The sequence below is a fragment of the Vicia villosa genome, unplaced genomic scaffold (genome assembly GCF_029867415.1).
Source record: "Vicia villosa cultivar HV-30 ecotype Madison, WI unplaced genomic scaffold, Vvil1.0 ctg.001702F_1_1, whole genome shotgun sequence".
Lineage (NCBI taxonomy): Eukaryota > Viridiplantae > Streptophyta > Magnoliopsida > Fabales > Fabaceae > Vicia > Vicia villosa.
Genome location: NW_026705703.1, coordinates 230,570 through 244,846, shown reverse-complemented (window position 1 = coordinate 244,846; position 14,277 = coordinate 230,570). Strand labels below are relative to the sequence as shown.

General features: G+C 38.0%; 1 protein-coding gene across 1 annotated transcript; it reads right to left on the bottom strand.

Annotated features, from left to right (window-relative positions):
- Nucleotides 1-1,360: 1,360 nt before the first annotated feature.
- On the bottom strand, nt 1,361-2,188 carry LOC131636361 (uncharacterized). The gene has a single exon (XM_058906977.1). The coding sequence runs from the start codon at nt 2,186-2,188 to the stop codon at nt 1,361-1,363; it is 828 nt and encodes a 275-aa protein (XP_058762960.1).
- Between the last annotated feature and the right edge of the window lie 12,089 nt (nt 2,189-14,277).

Genomic DNA, 14,277 nt, shown 5'->3' with positions numbered 1-14,277 from the left:
CGATCAAATAAGCTCTATATTTCTCCAATGCATACACTATGGCTAGTAGCTCTTTTTCAGTTGTTGCATAGTTAATTTGAGCTTCATTCAAAACTTTACTAGCATAGTGAATTGCATGGAAAACTTTTGATCTTCTTTGACCTAATACCACACCAACCGCATAATCGTTTGCATCACACATGAGTTCAAAATCCATTTTCCAATTTGGAGCAACGATTATGGGTGCGGTAACTAATTTGTGTTTCAGCTCAAGGAATGCTTTTAGACAAGACTCATCAAAATTAAAATGCGTACCTTTGTTGAGTAAATTACTCAATGGCTTTGCAATCTTCGAAAAATCCTTGGTGAATCTTCTATAGAAACCGACATGTCCAAGAAAGATCCTTATTCCCTTAATGTTGGTTGGTGGTGGCAGCTTCTCTATGATTTCCACTTTGGCTTTGTCAACTTCAAGTCCTTTGGAAGAAATTTTGTGTCCAAGAACCACTCCTTCGGTGACCATAAAATTGCATTTTTCCCAATTTAGCACAAGGTTGGTCTTCACACATCTCTCCAACACCACCTCAATATTCTTTAAGCATAGGTCAAAAGATGATCCATACACCGAAAAATCGTCCATGAACACCTCAATACACTCTTCAATCAAGTCCGTAAAGATGACTTGCATGCATCTTTGGAATGTAGCCGGAGCATTACATAGTCCAAAGGGCATTCTTCGATAGGCAAAAACACCAAAGGGACATGTAAAAGAGGTCTTCTCATGGTCTGCCGGGTTCACCGAAATTTGGTTGTAGCCCGAATAACCATCTAAAAAGCAATAGAAATTCTTACCGGATAGCCTTTCCAACATTTTATCCATGAAAGGCAATGGGAAATGATCCTTCCTTGTTGCTTGATTTAATCTTCTATAGTCGATACACATTCTCCACCCGGTTACCGTTCTTGTCGGAATCAATTCATTCTTTTCATTTCGGATAACCGTCATGCCGCCTTTCTTAGGAACAACTTGCACCAGACTTACCCATTCGCTATCGGAAATAGGATAAATCATCCCAGCCTCTAATAGCTTAACTACTTCCTTTCTCACGACTTCCTTCATTGATGGGTTGAGCCGTCTTTGAGGTTGAGCAACCGGTTTTTAATCATCCTCCATCATGATTTTGTGCATGCAATAAGCGGGGCTAATACCTTTCAAATCAGATAAAACCCATCCTATTGCACCTTCATGCTTCTTTAACACCTCGATTAAGCGAGTCTCCTCTTGGGTAGACAAAGAATTACTAATGATCACCGGCTTAATGAAGTGATCACAAAGGAAAACATACTTCAAATGAGATGGCAACATTTTCAACTCAATTTTTTATTCTTCCAATTTCTTTTCCGCATTCAACTCTTCTATCTTTTCTACATTATGATCTATCTCCCCACAGGATTCTAACTCATTCAAGAATGCTTCCATTTCTTTTTCTTCAATCTCAGATAAGACATTGTAAGCTCCTATAAGAGATCTTTCCAAGGGACTAGAGATATGGACTTGATTAGCAACCTCCTCAATCTCCTCGTCGATGGCATCTACTCGAAATGTGTCATGTTTATCCTTGGGATGCTTCATTGCTTCAAAGAGATTGAAAGTGAATTCTTCATCTTGCACTCTCACCTTCATAAGACCATCGTCTATGTCGATCATCATCCGGGATATTTTCATGAAAGGTCTTCCAAGTATCAATGGTACGTCACGGTCTTCTTCCATATCAACTACCACAAAGTCTACCGGGAACAAAAAATTGTCCACTTTGACTAGCATGTCTTGTGCAACTCCGTAAGGAGAGGTGAGAGACTTATCGGCTAGTTGCAAAGTCATTCGGGTCGGCTTCATCTCTATGTTTCCCAATCTCTTGATGATAGACAACGGAATTAAATTAATACTTGAGCCCAAATCGACCAAACCGTTACCTATGTAATGACCTCCGATTGTAACCGGCAAGGTAACACGTCCTGGATCGGCTTCTTTCTTTGGTAGTGTCTTTTGGATTATGGCACTACAACGAGCATCAAGTAGAATAGTCTCCTCTTCCGAATACCTCTTTTTCTTGGTGAGAATGTCCTTCATGAAATTTGCATATTTTTGCATTTGTTCTAACGCTTCGGAAAATGGGATATTCACTTGGAGTTGTTTGAAAATATCCATAAACCTAGCGTATTGCCTTGCATTATCCGTCCTTGATTTGGCATGTGGGTATGGTAAGTGTTGGGATGGGATTGTGCTCTTTTGTTCATCTATCTTTTTATTTCTCTTCACACTTTTGGTGTTTTTCTCCTTTTCTTCATTTTCTTTTCTCTCTTTTTCAACTAAGTCTTCCTCTATCTATTCCTCACTTTTTTCTCCCTCATTTTCAACTATCACTTCCACTTCTTCCTCTTCAACTACTACTTCCTCATCATCTATCACTATGACCTCTTCATTCACACCATTATTCACCTTTCTCCCACTTCTTGTAACAATGGCTTTGCAATGTTCCTTAGGATTTGTTTGGGTGTTGGCGGAAAAGGATGCTCCCGGTTGTTGCTCGGACAATTGCTTTGCAAGTTGACCCACTTGATTTTCTAAATTCTTTATGGCCGCTTCATTGCTCCTTTGGTTAGCCATGGATGCTTGCATGAATTGTGTAAGAGTGTCTTCCAATTTTGAGCTCTTACCTTGAGATTGATGACCTTGGACTTGAGGGTTTGGGCTTTGATAAGGACTTTGATGTTGATAGTGTTGATTGTTGAATCTTGAGGGTTGAAATCCTTGGTTGTTTCTTTGGTAAGGATTGTTGTGAGGTGGAGGTTGCCTTTGATAACCTTGATTTTGATTGTTGACATAATTCACTTCTTCACCCTCGGGAGGAGGACAAAACCCGGTAGGATGGTCACCTTGACAAAGTTCACAACTTGCTACGTGAGAAGTCGTTTGCATCCCAAGAATTTCCTTCATTTGTTGTGGAAGCTTCGACATTTTCTTAGTGAGTAACTCAACTTGTTGAGAGAGAATCTTGTTTTGAGCAAGGATGGCATCATTGGTGTTTAATTCGAGAACACCCGACTTCCTTTGTGATGGACTCCTATCATGTTGAGTTTGGAGATCATTGAGTGCCATACGATCGATTATCATTATTGCATCCTCCGCACTTTTTGACATTAGAGAGCCACCCGCGGTAGCATCCAAAAGTGTCTTGTGCACCGGTTGAAGTCCATTGCGGAAGATGTGAATTTGTGTGAGATCATCAAAACCATGACCCTTGCATTTTCTAATCATGGATTGGAATCTTTCCCAAGCATCATTTAGGGACTCGTTGCTTCCTTGATTGAAAACCGTGATTGCCGTTTTGGCCTCCATGAATCGGGATTGAGGAAAATATCGCTCTAAAAATTTTTCTTCCAAGAGATTCCAATCTGTCATCATATTTGGTAATTGATCAAGATACCATTCTTTGGCTTTCCCAAGTAATGAGTGTGGAAATAGTCTCTTGAACAATGATTCTTCATTCGCCGCATGACTCCCGTTGAACCCGCAATCTCATAAAATTTGGTGAGATGTGCACAGGGGTCCTCATGATCCATTCCGGTGAATGGATTTGCATAAACAAGTTGGAGGATTCCGGTCTTCATCTCCGTATTTGCTCCACCTTGAGCATTGCGTGCAAATTGGGCGGTACGCCTTGGACTATTAGCGGACATTTCTGTTGGAACAACACCCGCCATGTCTCCTTCAAAAGTCTCTACAACTACTTCTTCAATTTGATTGTTAGAAGAAGTAGACGCCTCTTCTCTTTGTCGCTTCTCTTGGGCTAACTTCCTTCTTCTTTGTGTCTTGCTATTGAGCTTTCGGGATCAAAATGAAATTGCTCTTCGGAAGCTTTTTCTCGCATACACAAGAATCTACAAAACTAGCAAACCAAGTGAAACGCAAAAGAAATATTAATAAAGTAACAAAACTTAAAACAATGAACTATTGTAATGCTTGCAATATCAAACCCCAATCCCCGGCAACGGCGCCAATTTGTTGAATAGTATATTCAAGGCAAATATTTTAAATCGTATCCACAGTGATTGGGTGATATTACCGCCGTTCTATAGTTACTATCGCTTTAAGTTTAAGTTATAACAAAGTTGGTTTGAGTTGAGTTTCTAATTTTCTATTCAAAAGGTAAAACAAGTAATAAAATAAGATTTGTTCAAAGATAAAAGATTGATAAGATTGGTTTTGGTTTCACTATCCCTATCTCCTATGTGACTTTAACAACTAAAGTATACTTCAATAGCAATGCAATGTTCTAGTATCCTCTCAACAATGTTTATGTATAAACAATGTTGTGAAAGTTAATATATTAATCTTTAGATGATCTCTCACTCTAACTATCAATACACTAAGCTTGATTGTTTGATACAAATAGAAAAGTGGCAAATAAATCTATCTCTAGCATTTATTCACTACTTGATAAAATGTTGTAGAAAAAGACATGAAATATATTTCTCAATCATAAATCATATCTAAATATGAAATATAAAACAACAACATTCATCCATTTCAATACTAATGAAGTTCATACAAAAGTGTTAGAGGAAATACATAGTTAACAAGGATAGCTACTACCTCCAATCTTATCAAAGTGGGATTTAGCTACTCATCACCATAGTTGACAGCAAGAAGAATGAACAAGAAGCTAAGAACATCAATCTCTCACAAAGTTGTTCTTTTCCCTCCCAAAACCCTAGCCTCAATGTTTGGTTCACAATAGAATAATAGAATGAATGGCCTTGGTTCCTTTTGTCTTATCTAAATTAACCCCCCAAAATTTGTACTAACTGTCCACATTCAAAAAGATAAAAACCTAATGACAAGTGGCAGACCAGCTAAAGTAAAAGAGGAATTCTGTTTTGTAGTGTTTGCGGCACCAAGGATGTTTGCGGCGCAAACACTTCAGTTTCTGCCACATCAGAATCCAGCCAAAAACCAAGACAGATGGGATTTTTGCAGGTTGCGGTGCCAAGGATGTTTGCGGGGCAAACTGGCCTCATCAGCTCTTCTTGTACTAGTCCAAGTCTTCAAGTGATTCCCCTTTGCTTCCATGAGTTTCAAACCTAATCAAAGCACTACAAAACTAACAAACATGTGAAATAATAATTCAAATGAACTAAAACTAACAAAATTGCAAAATTATTAAATTGTATGAATAAAAGTGTGATTATTGAGTAAAAAGTGGTTAAAGGGACCAAAAACAATATATGAAAATTAGTACTATTTGGTCCCTAACACTACACAGCATCCTCTGGGCCTACCAGACCACCCCCCATTCCACTACCGGGGAGACTCCATTTCGACTTACATTCGGGACAAAAGCCGTGATCCCCGTCGAAGTACATGTACCCACCAGGCGCATCGAGGAACCCCTCGAAACAGAGGGAAACCTCGAAGAAATTAGAGAAGAGATCGACCTGGTCGAAGAAATCCGAACAGGGGCCACTCTTCGCGAAACTTCACTCAAACAAAAAATCGCCATAAGACATGACGCAAAGCTCATCAAACGGGAATTCGAGGTAAATAGCTTCGTACTCAAGAGAAACCACAAGGACTCCCTGTAACTCGGTGGGAGAACTGACTTTTAATTTTATTTCGCAAACAAATGTTGCAGTGAGCAAGAGTCGCCATCGACTTTTATTTTATCCAATATCTTGGAAGGGCAAAAAGAACAGAAAAGACCTTTTAAGAAAAACGGGCTAGGGGGGTAGATTATGGAAAGGGAAGGTGTTAGCATCCTTTTCATCCGTAGTTATCTACGGGCTCTTAATTTTCTTAGCTCATGTTTGTTTGTTTGTTTTGAAAAGAAGTTTAAGGACTTTAGCTTAAAAGCGTAGCCTTAGTCTTTGAAAAGAGAGGTGCGAAAAGCTTTTTTAATTGAGCTAAGCATATTAAGAACGCTACCCTAAGTTAGTCTTTTTCTATGCTTTTTACTCTTCTAAGAGAGATAGGGTTATCCTTACCATTTGGGGCAGGTAGTCTTATTGATTGGATGTGCGGGACAATCGAAGGGTCATCGGAGGTCGTTGAAGGCAACAAGTATAGGTAACCTTAGCATATTCGAAGGGACAATCATCTTTCGTAGGCAACCATTCGAGGGACTAGATCATATATTCGTAGGCAACATCGACGGCCATCGAGGGACTTATGAACCTTGTGATGATTTTTAATCGTCGGGACTTTTGCTAATGGGTACCTTTATATTCGTGGGACACGACCATATAATCAAAGGCAACCAAGAGGGGCGTACTCTAGGGATGACTCTGTGCAGCAATCACGTGTGTTATTTCGGAATATTTTATCTTTTTAATTAGTGAGCTAGCGTTCAGTTGATTTATCTTGCCATACACACCCTAATTACTAACAGTTAAATATGTATAGAAATTTAAAGTGTGGAATGTAAAGTCCTACGCTATTACATGGCTTTGGGAGAGATACATAATAAGGAGGTGAGGAAAGTAAAGACCAAGTTAAAACTATTACGACCCTTAGGAGTTACATCATTTAAGAAAAATAGTGCGGAATGTACAAAGATGGAGTTCGAGAGTGCCCACAATAGTCTCAAGTGATAACTCACAAAAAAAAAACAAAATGTTAGTAATGACATATGAGAAAATGGCAAAGCTATAATTATTTATGAAAATCGAATAACAAAAGAAAATTTAAATAAAGACTAAACCAAATCTTAAAGAGAAAATAAGCATATAATAATGAAACTAAACAAACATTTTTGTATTCTTTTTATATTTAAGAGAAAATGAAATAAATTCTAAATAAACTTATTTTTTGTATTTTTTTGTTGTATTGAAAATTAAAACAGTTATCAAAATAAAACTAAAATTTAAAAATAAAAATAGAATTGGTTGAAGGAAAAAATAAATGGGAGGTGTGTTTCTGAAACAGGGTAATGAAATCAAGTATATCTGTTGGGCTCAGCATGAGAGCCCAAAATCAAATGAAGTAAACCCCAGGAGGGGTATAGTGCGCTGCAGGGGGTGTTAATGCAGGTAAACAGATGCTGTAAAAATTGTGGATTGGGCCTTAAGGCCTGCCGACCCAAACAACAAAAAAGCCTAATTAAACCTCAAAAGGATTCCGCCCCACCTTCTTCAAACAGTCCCTCCCTTCCTTTATACCTTTCTCCGCCAAACTCTCTAATTTCTCTAATTCACTCTCGGTTTTCTTCATCGATGATTCAATCAAAGAACAACAAATTGGCTTGGATTAAACAACAACCAACATCGAACCTTGTTCGACCACACAACGACAAATGAAAAAAATATCGAACCGCAAACAAGTTTTGATCCCGCAACCGCAAACACAAATGAGGAAGAATAAAAAAAAGAGAAATTGATTAAAGAAGACAAGCTAGAGTGAATCGAGTTACCTGCGTTTGGAATTTTTACTGAAATATGTTATTCTAATTTGCAGATGAAGGAACTCACATTGATGATCTCATCGCGAATCCGCGCGAGATGTATTGCTGTGAATGAGGTGAATCAGAAGTTGAGTCGATGTTGAAGCGACGTGCGATTCTAAGAGGTTCTTCGAATTGTTATTGTTGTTGATGCGTTGCTTGTTTGAAAAATATGCTTGTTGTTAATCGGATGCTTGTAGGTCGACGAAGAGGATGTCTATAATCGACCTACGAAGAGGATGCTATAATCGAATCTCCTTTTCTCTTGCGTTTCGAACCCTCTTCACTCTTACTCCGTGAACTGATTGGTTGGTTTTGTATTTGGACCCTGCATCACAAAGAGAATCAATAACCTCACAATATATTTTTATGTAAACTTACACCCTCGTGTTCGATTATGAAGATTGAAGTATTATGTGTTTGATTTCGTTGTAGGTTGACTTATTTACGTTTGTGTGACCGTTGCTGAGTTGTTGCGATGATAAATAGTGATCAGAGCTGAAGGAAGGTTTGGATTGTGGTTGTTGAAGCTTGGTTAATCGAAGATCGATTTTGGCGGTGTTGGTGTGCAAGGAAGAATGCTGCTTCGAGGAAGCGATACAGTTTTAAATTGTTGCTTCGTACGACAAGGATGCTTCCAAACCAATCTACCCTTTCCTACCTCCAGGACCTGCAAACATGACCGAAATGCAACTTGAAAAAGAATCATACAATTAGCGGTGACAACATGATTAGGAATCTGTCCTTGTTTTTTTCAAAATCCATCTCATGTTTTCTTTTCAGTCTATTTTGGTTTAATGGTGGTTGTAGTTTTGTAAAAACTTCCCATGATGTTGATGATATAAAGTTGTATTATTTTCCCTTTTTATTGAGTTTTGTTTATGAGTGAAAGTGAAGGATTGATAATGACAACAATTTGTGTTGATATATTGTTACTGACAAAAAGTATGTGAATTAAAAAAGAAAATGGTTAGTGAAAATTGCTTTTAGAGAATTATATGTACAGTACGCGAAGAAAGGGTTAAAAAGTGGATTGTTAACAAGAACATAAATAATTAAAATAACAACCATCAGAAATATCATCATGTGATTAAATTAACGACCAATGTAAAGATAAAAACAATTGAAATTAAACCGCAGGGGGCCTCATATGATAATCATTGGCCAAAGATTGTTATGAAAAAAAGGTGTTTTGAAAAAAGGTGTTTGAGTTGGAAGTGTGAAAATTTGTAGCGGGAATTGAACCCGTGACCTTCTGTTTGCAAATCTTTCATTCTTACCAATTGTGCTATGTTATTTATTTGAAATAAAAAGCCAATTGAAAGTGTATGAAGCATCGGCCAGCATTGTCTATTTATTAAAATATAAGCAATTTAAGAGTAAACGGTTATATTTTTAAAATAGACTTTTAAATCGAATATTTATAAAAATAGGATATCAATGTAAATGAACCCTAAATTTTTATAAAACCCAATTTTTGAAATAGCTTCGAATTTTTGAAAAGTGTGGGCAAATTTTGGGGTATGACAACGACCCCTATTCAATCTTCTTAAACCTGAGGATGTAGATTGGCCTGTGTGCTTGTCGGAATCTGAAGGTGGAAGAGGATTGAACACTAGAATACCCAGAAATTTGCGCTTGATGGTGCAAGGAATAATGTTGGAGAAGGGCTTAAAGATGCCATCCAGATGTTTTAACAAGATGCTTGTCTAAAGCAGATGCTCTTCAGATTGAATCATATACATTGATTGTATCTGAAGGAGAGATTCATCAAAATGAAGTAATGTCTTATAGAAAACTACTTGGAGAGGTTCCTGAATAGGGTAGATCATTGACTGATTTAAAGAAGATTAGGCTTTAAACAAAGCTCTGGAAGAACTGTCTTATAGAAGATTAACTGAGAAGCTCCCTCGAAAGATCAAGAGATGTCTTAGAAAAGATTGGATAAATATTTGAAGAATATTACCTAAAGAGGTTGAGATATGTCTTAGACAAGACTAACCTAGAAAAGCTCCTAGGAAGGATATGAAACGTCTTAAACAAGACTACCTAGAAAGGCTCCTAGAAAGGATATGATATGTCTTAAACAAGACTACCTAGAAAGGCTCCTAAAAAGGATATGAAACATCTTAAACAAGACTACCTATAATGGTTCCTATAAAGGATGTGATATGTATTAAACGAGACTAACCTAGAAAGGTTAAGAAACGTCTTATAGAAGGCTACCTAGAAAGGATGATAAACGTCTTAGACAAGACTACCTAGAAGGGTTCCTAGAAAGGATGATAAACGTCTTAGAAAAAACTACCTAGAAAGGCTCCTAGAAAGGATAAGAAATGTCTTAGAAAAGACTACCTAGAAAGGCTCCTAGAAAGGATAAGAAATGTCTTAGAAAAGACTACCTAGAAAGGCTCCTAGAAAGGATAATAAACGTTTTAGAAAAGACTACCTAGAAAGGCTCCTAGAAAGGATAAGAAACGTCTTAGAAAAGACTGCCTAGAAAGGATAAGAAAGGTCTTATAAAAGACTACCTAGAAAGGCTCATAGAAAGGATAACAAAGGTCTTAGAAAATACTACCTAGAAAGGCTCCTAGAAAGGATGAGAAGTTCTTTGATTGTTTCTGAATTATCTCTGAAGAATAACCAGAAGTTAAGCATCAAGGTTGTATTTGTGTCTGGAATGAGTGTCAAAATTAAATCGTTGATAGGATCATCTTTGCACAATATTAGGATGATAATGTTCTTTTGATTAGGAAATGAACTGAAAAGGCAAAAATTAGTTTTATGCACTGTCATGATGCATGTATTGTGTAATGAGGTTCTCGAAATAAACGAGAATGTTGCATGTTATGTATGTAATGTGAATGATGCATGGATGGAATATATATTCGAAGCATACTGGTAACTTTGTATAGCAATTGCTAGTTGAGAAAATAAATCTCTGTATGCTGCTAGAGATGATGACAAGGTGATTGTGTTGAGAATTCCTGTCTTCTGTTCGAGGATATCCAGCTGGGGATTTTTATTACCGCCTAGGAATGAAAGTAGCTTGAGTGATTTGATCCTGATGTGCCCTGATTGGGGATAAGAGAGATGGATAACTGATCAATTTTCCACTGTGAGTGCCAACTTTACTGGGAACAGTGAGTTTGAATAAACCCTGCTGGAGAAGAAGATTGTATCGGAGAGCCTGTAGAATTGGGGAGCCAAGTCTCTGTTGGGAAGAGATTACTTGAAGATAACTCCTCGAGGATTACTCTGTGGGGATATTGTTGTGAAAACAACTTTGTGGGTAAGATCCCTTGAGATTTCAATTTTCATTGCCCCCATGTCACTTATTGTTGGAAAACATTTTCTTAACCATATGTGACCTTTTGCATGGGGAAGTCTAGCTTCCCCTGGAGTCGGTAACCTAGTATACTTGATTCTTGAGATTACTGGAATTAGAACTTCGAAGGAGATACTGATCCTGCTGCTAGTAGCTAAATAGCTTTTGCTGAGATTTATGACTAATGCAACATGCCCCAAGTGATAGGCTTGTCTCTCTGACTTTTTTGTGCCTTTGAGAGATTCTCTGAATCTTGACTTGATTGCCCCAGATGAATTAGATAATAACATGTCATGCCCCTTGTATATATAATCTTTTGACTGACTGAGTCAAGCGTACGAGACATCTCTGCAGCTTTATCTGTCAGGGGGACTTTCTGAGATTCGTGCTATCATAGGCAACATGCCCCTGTATCATGAACTTAGGAATCATGCCCCTGATTGATCAGGGTTGGAGGTAATTTCAATTGTGCTTGGATGAATGCCCCTGACTGCCCTACGCTTCTAATAGACTCTTTGAATCTTGATTTGATTGCCCTAGATATATGAGCGCTTACTCAACGGAGTATTTTGACTACTTTTTTTTTCTGAGGGTGATCAAAATTTGAGATATTCTTGCTCGAACTCAACGGAGTTTTGAAGACAACTTGCCCCTTGAGAGGATTAAACTCTTCATCTGCAGTTCATGATAGAAGCTTTCCTAGTGTCAAGTACTTGTTCATATGCAAAAAATGTTTAGTATGAGAAATATAATTCTAATGCAAAGTTCATGTTTTTTTTTAAGTTTAAAGAAGAATTTGTTTTTGAAAGGATGTCAAAACATCAATTTTTTGTGTGAAAGGTGATGTGATACCAACTCAAGCGTTTTAGCAAAACTCCTAGGAGTCATTTTACCGTTTTCTCATTACAGTATGCTTTCGAATTAACCCTGCTTCAATTAGGACTTTTGAGGGTTGTAACGTAGCTAGGTTAATGGTTTTAGAAAAAAAAGATATATAGGCTCAAAATTTTATTGGTGCCCACCCCCTTCGTGATGTTCTCCAACCTACATCCAGTTAACTCGATGCGAGCATCCATCCTTCAAGAGGAGTTTGGGACGATTGAGGAATTGATGAGGTGTTTGGACATGGAAGTCACTCTACCTTTTGCATTTGGTGTCTGATCACACAATCTTGAATTTATAGTCACGCAACTTTGCCCTTTTGTTGAGGATCCTTTTTTGTTTCCCTAAATTCTGCCTGGACAAATTCTTTTGAATTATGATTTTGATGTCCAGCGGGATGCCCTAATTCTTGCCAAAGTCATTTGTCTTCAAGTTGTTGACTTAGCGGGCTTTTTTTTCTCTTTTTTCTTTTCGATTCATTCTTTTCTTTTCTTCTGAACAAGTCGTATGATCCTGAGACGTCTTTGATTCACTGGAAAGATTGTGACTTCCTCATTTCTTGGTTGACGAGGGATAGCCGTTATGGTATTAACTTTCCTCAATCTTTTGAAGGATAACCATTGTTGTATCCTTAGATGCAAGCTCCTGATGAATTTTGAACACTCAATCACGTTAACTAAACACTACCCTGCCCTTAGGTTAAATATGAGGGTTTTTCATATAGAAAAGAAAACTCCTACTTCAAGGCTCAAAGGGGTTGACAAGGGTTTAACTTCCTTATATCTCCAGTGTTTTGGGATTTGAAACAATGCCTGTACATTATCAACGGGGTTTTACTCGAAAGCGCACCATTTGAGATTATGAGTATTATGTGTTCGTCATTCTCCGTTCGGAGTTATCGTGCTTTATCACTGAGAGTTTGGTATCACAAGCAAAGAAAAAATGTTAGAGCGAGAGAGAATGACTTTTTTAAAGGCAAACATATCCAATGCATCATTATTATAGTTCAAAAACAAACAAGTATGACATATAAGCAGTATTAAATCAAACAAGAAAGACTACGCATGAACATGCATGATGATATAGAAATTGTCAAAGTCGAGGATATTTTCTTCGTATGGACTTATTGCTTCAGAAGATCCGTTGAGTCGAAGAAGAACTTCAAATCTGGCATGCAGGTATGAATGTGACAACCTTTACGACAATCAGGTCTTGAACCTTGTCTTTAAACGGCTGATAATCATCAATCGAATGGCTAGGTGCCCCAGTATGGAAAATAAACCAGGCGTTTGTATCTGAAACTGCAGATTACTTCTAGGGAGAGGACTCCGACGAAGTCACACAAGAGTTGTAAGTATCCAGTTTTAGGGATTTGAGGACGAAAATGAGAAACTTTTTTCTCCGGGAACCTGTTATGCAATAATGTGTATGCAAATGTATATGCAATGTTTTCAAGGATCCTTATGGAATCCAGTTTGCAACATAGAAATGTAATTCCAGCTTTGTCGAAGAACTTTAGCTTTCATCTTTAGATGTCCTTCTACAAGAATCAAGCTCACCATATCCAGTGGGCCATAGCCTCTGATTCGGGGTAAGATACTTTTGAGCTTAAAGGCATGTGGCTAAAGGAAAATAAATCCTCTTGCCCCTTGATAGGAACTGTACCTTTGAGTTTGAAGGCACCTGGCTAGAGGAAAATAAATCCTCTTGCCCCTTGACAGAAGTTTATCGTACTTTCAAATTCGGAAAACATCTGGCTAGAGGAAAATAAATCCTGTTGCCCCTTGATAGAAATTTAGGCTCTTGATAGTCCTTCCACAATAGTACCTGGAAATTATGTGTCCTAAATCCCTAAGATCCTTGAAAAAGGTTAGTCAACAGGTTATGTAAAAGCATAAGGTAGCATGGACAAGCAAGTCCTACAAAAAATACCTGCAAGGAAATTAAATGGTTAGATAACAAACAGGTCATACAAAAGTCCTTAGGTTTAAAGGCTCGCATGAAGTATGACCAGGTGACTACCCTTCCCCAATAGGTACTTCTAAAGATAAGGATGAAATTAGTAACCAGGTTCTAAAAAGTTACTCAGAATGGTCAGTCCTTCTAAAGCACCCTCGAACAGGATACATGCATACCATGCAATGATACTTTGAGAAAGAACCTATCAGAATTGTGGTATCGGGTAGCGACTATGCCCTCAACATACATCAAGAGTAGTCCCCCCACTACGTTCCTAAAGGCCAAGATGGGTTAAAGGTAACTAAAGGTCCTTAAGCTCCGACTCACCCAAGGGTATCTACACGAACCTCCCTCATACAAGACAAGCATGCAAACAACCATGGAGGCCTAAATTAAGCGTGACCTTCATATTGACCAATCCCAAGCATACACAAGGGAGGTCGCCATGACTATGCCACTTCCTATCTTATGGTGCACTCAAATCCGGGTATAGGATTCATCTTCCATTAAAAGCCCAAGCAACCTTGAAAAGTAAAGCAAAAAAACAAGTATTGGTGATCTAAGCCCTAAGGTAAACCCCTCTTTAAAGACTCCCCAGCAGAGTCGCCAGTTCTGTAACTCGGTGGGAGA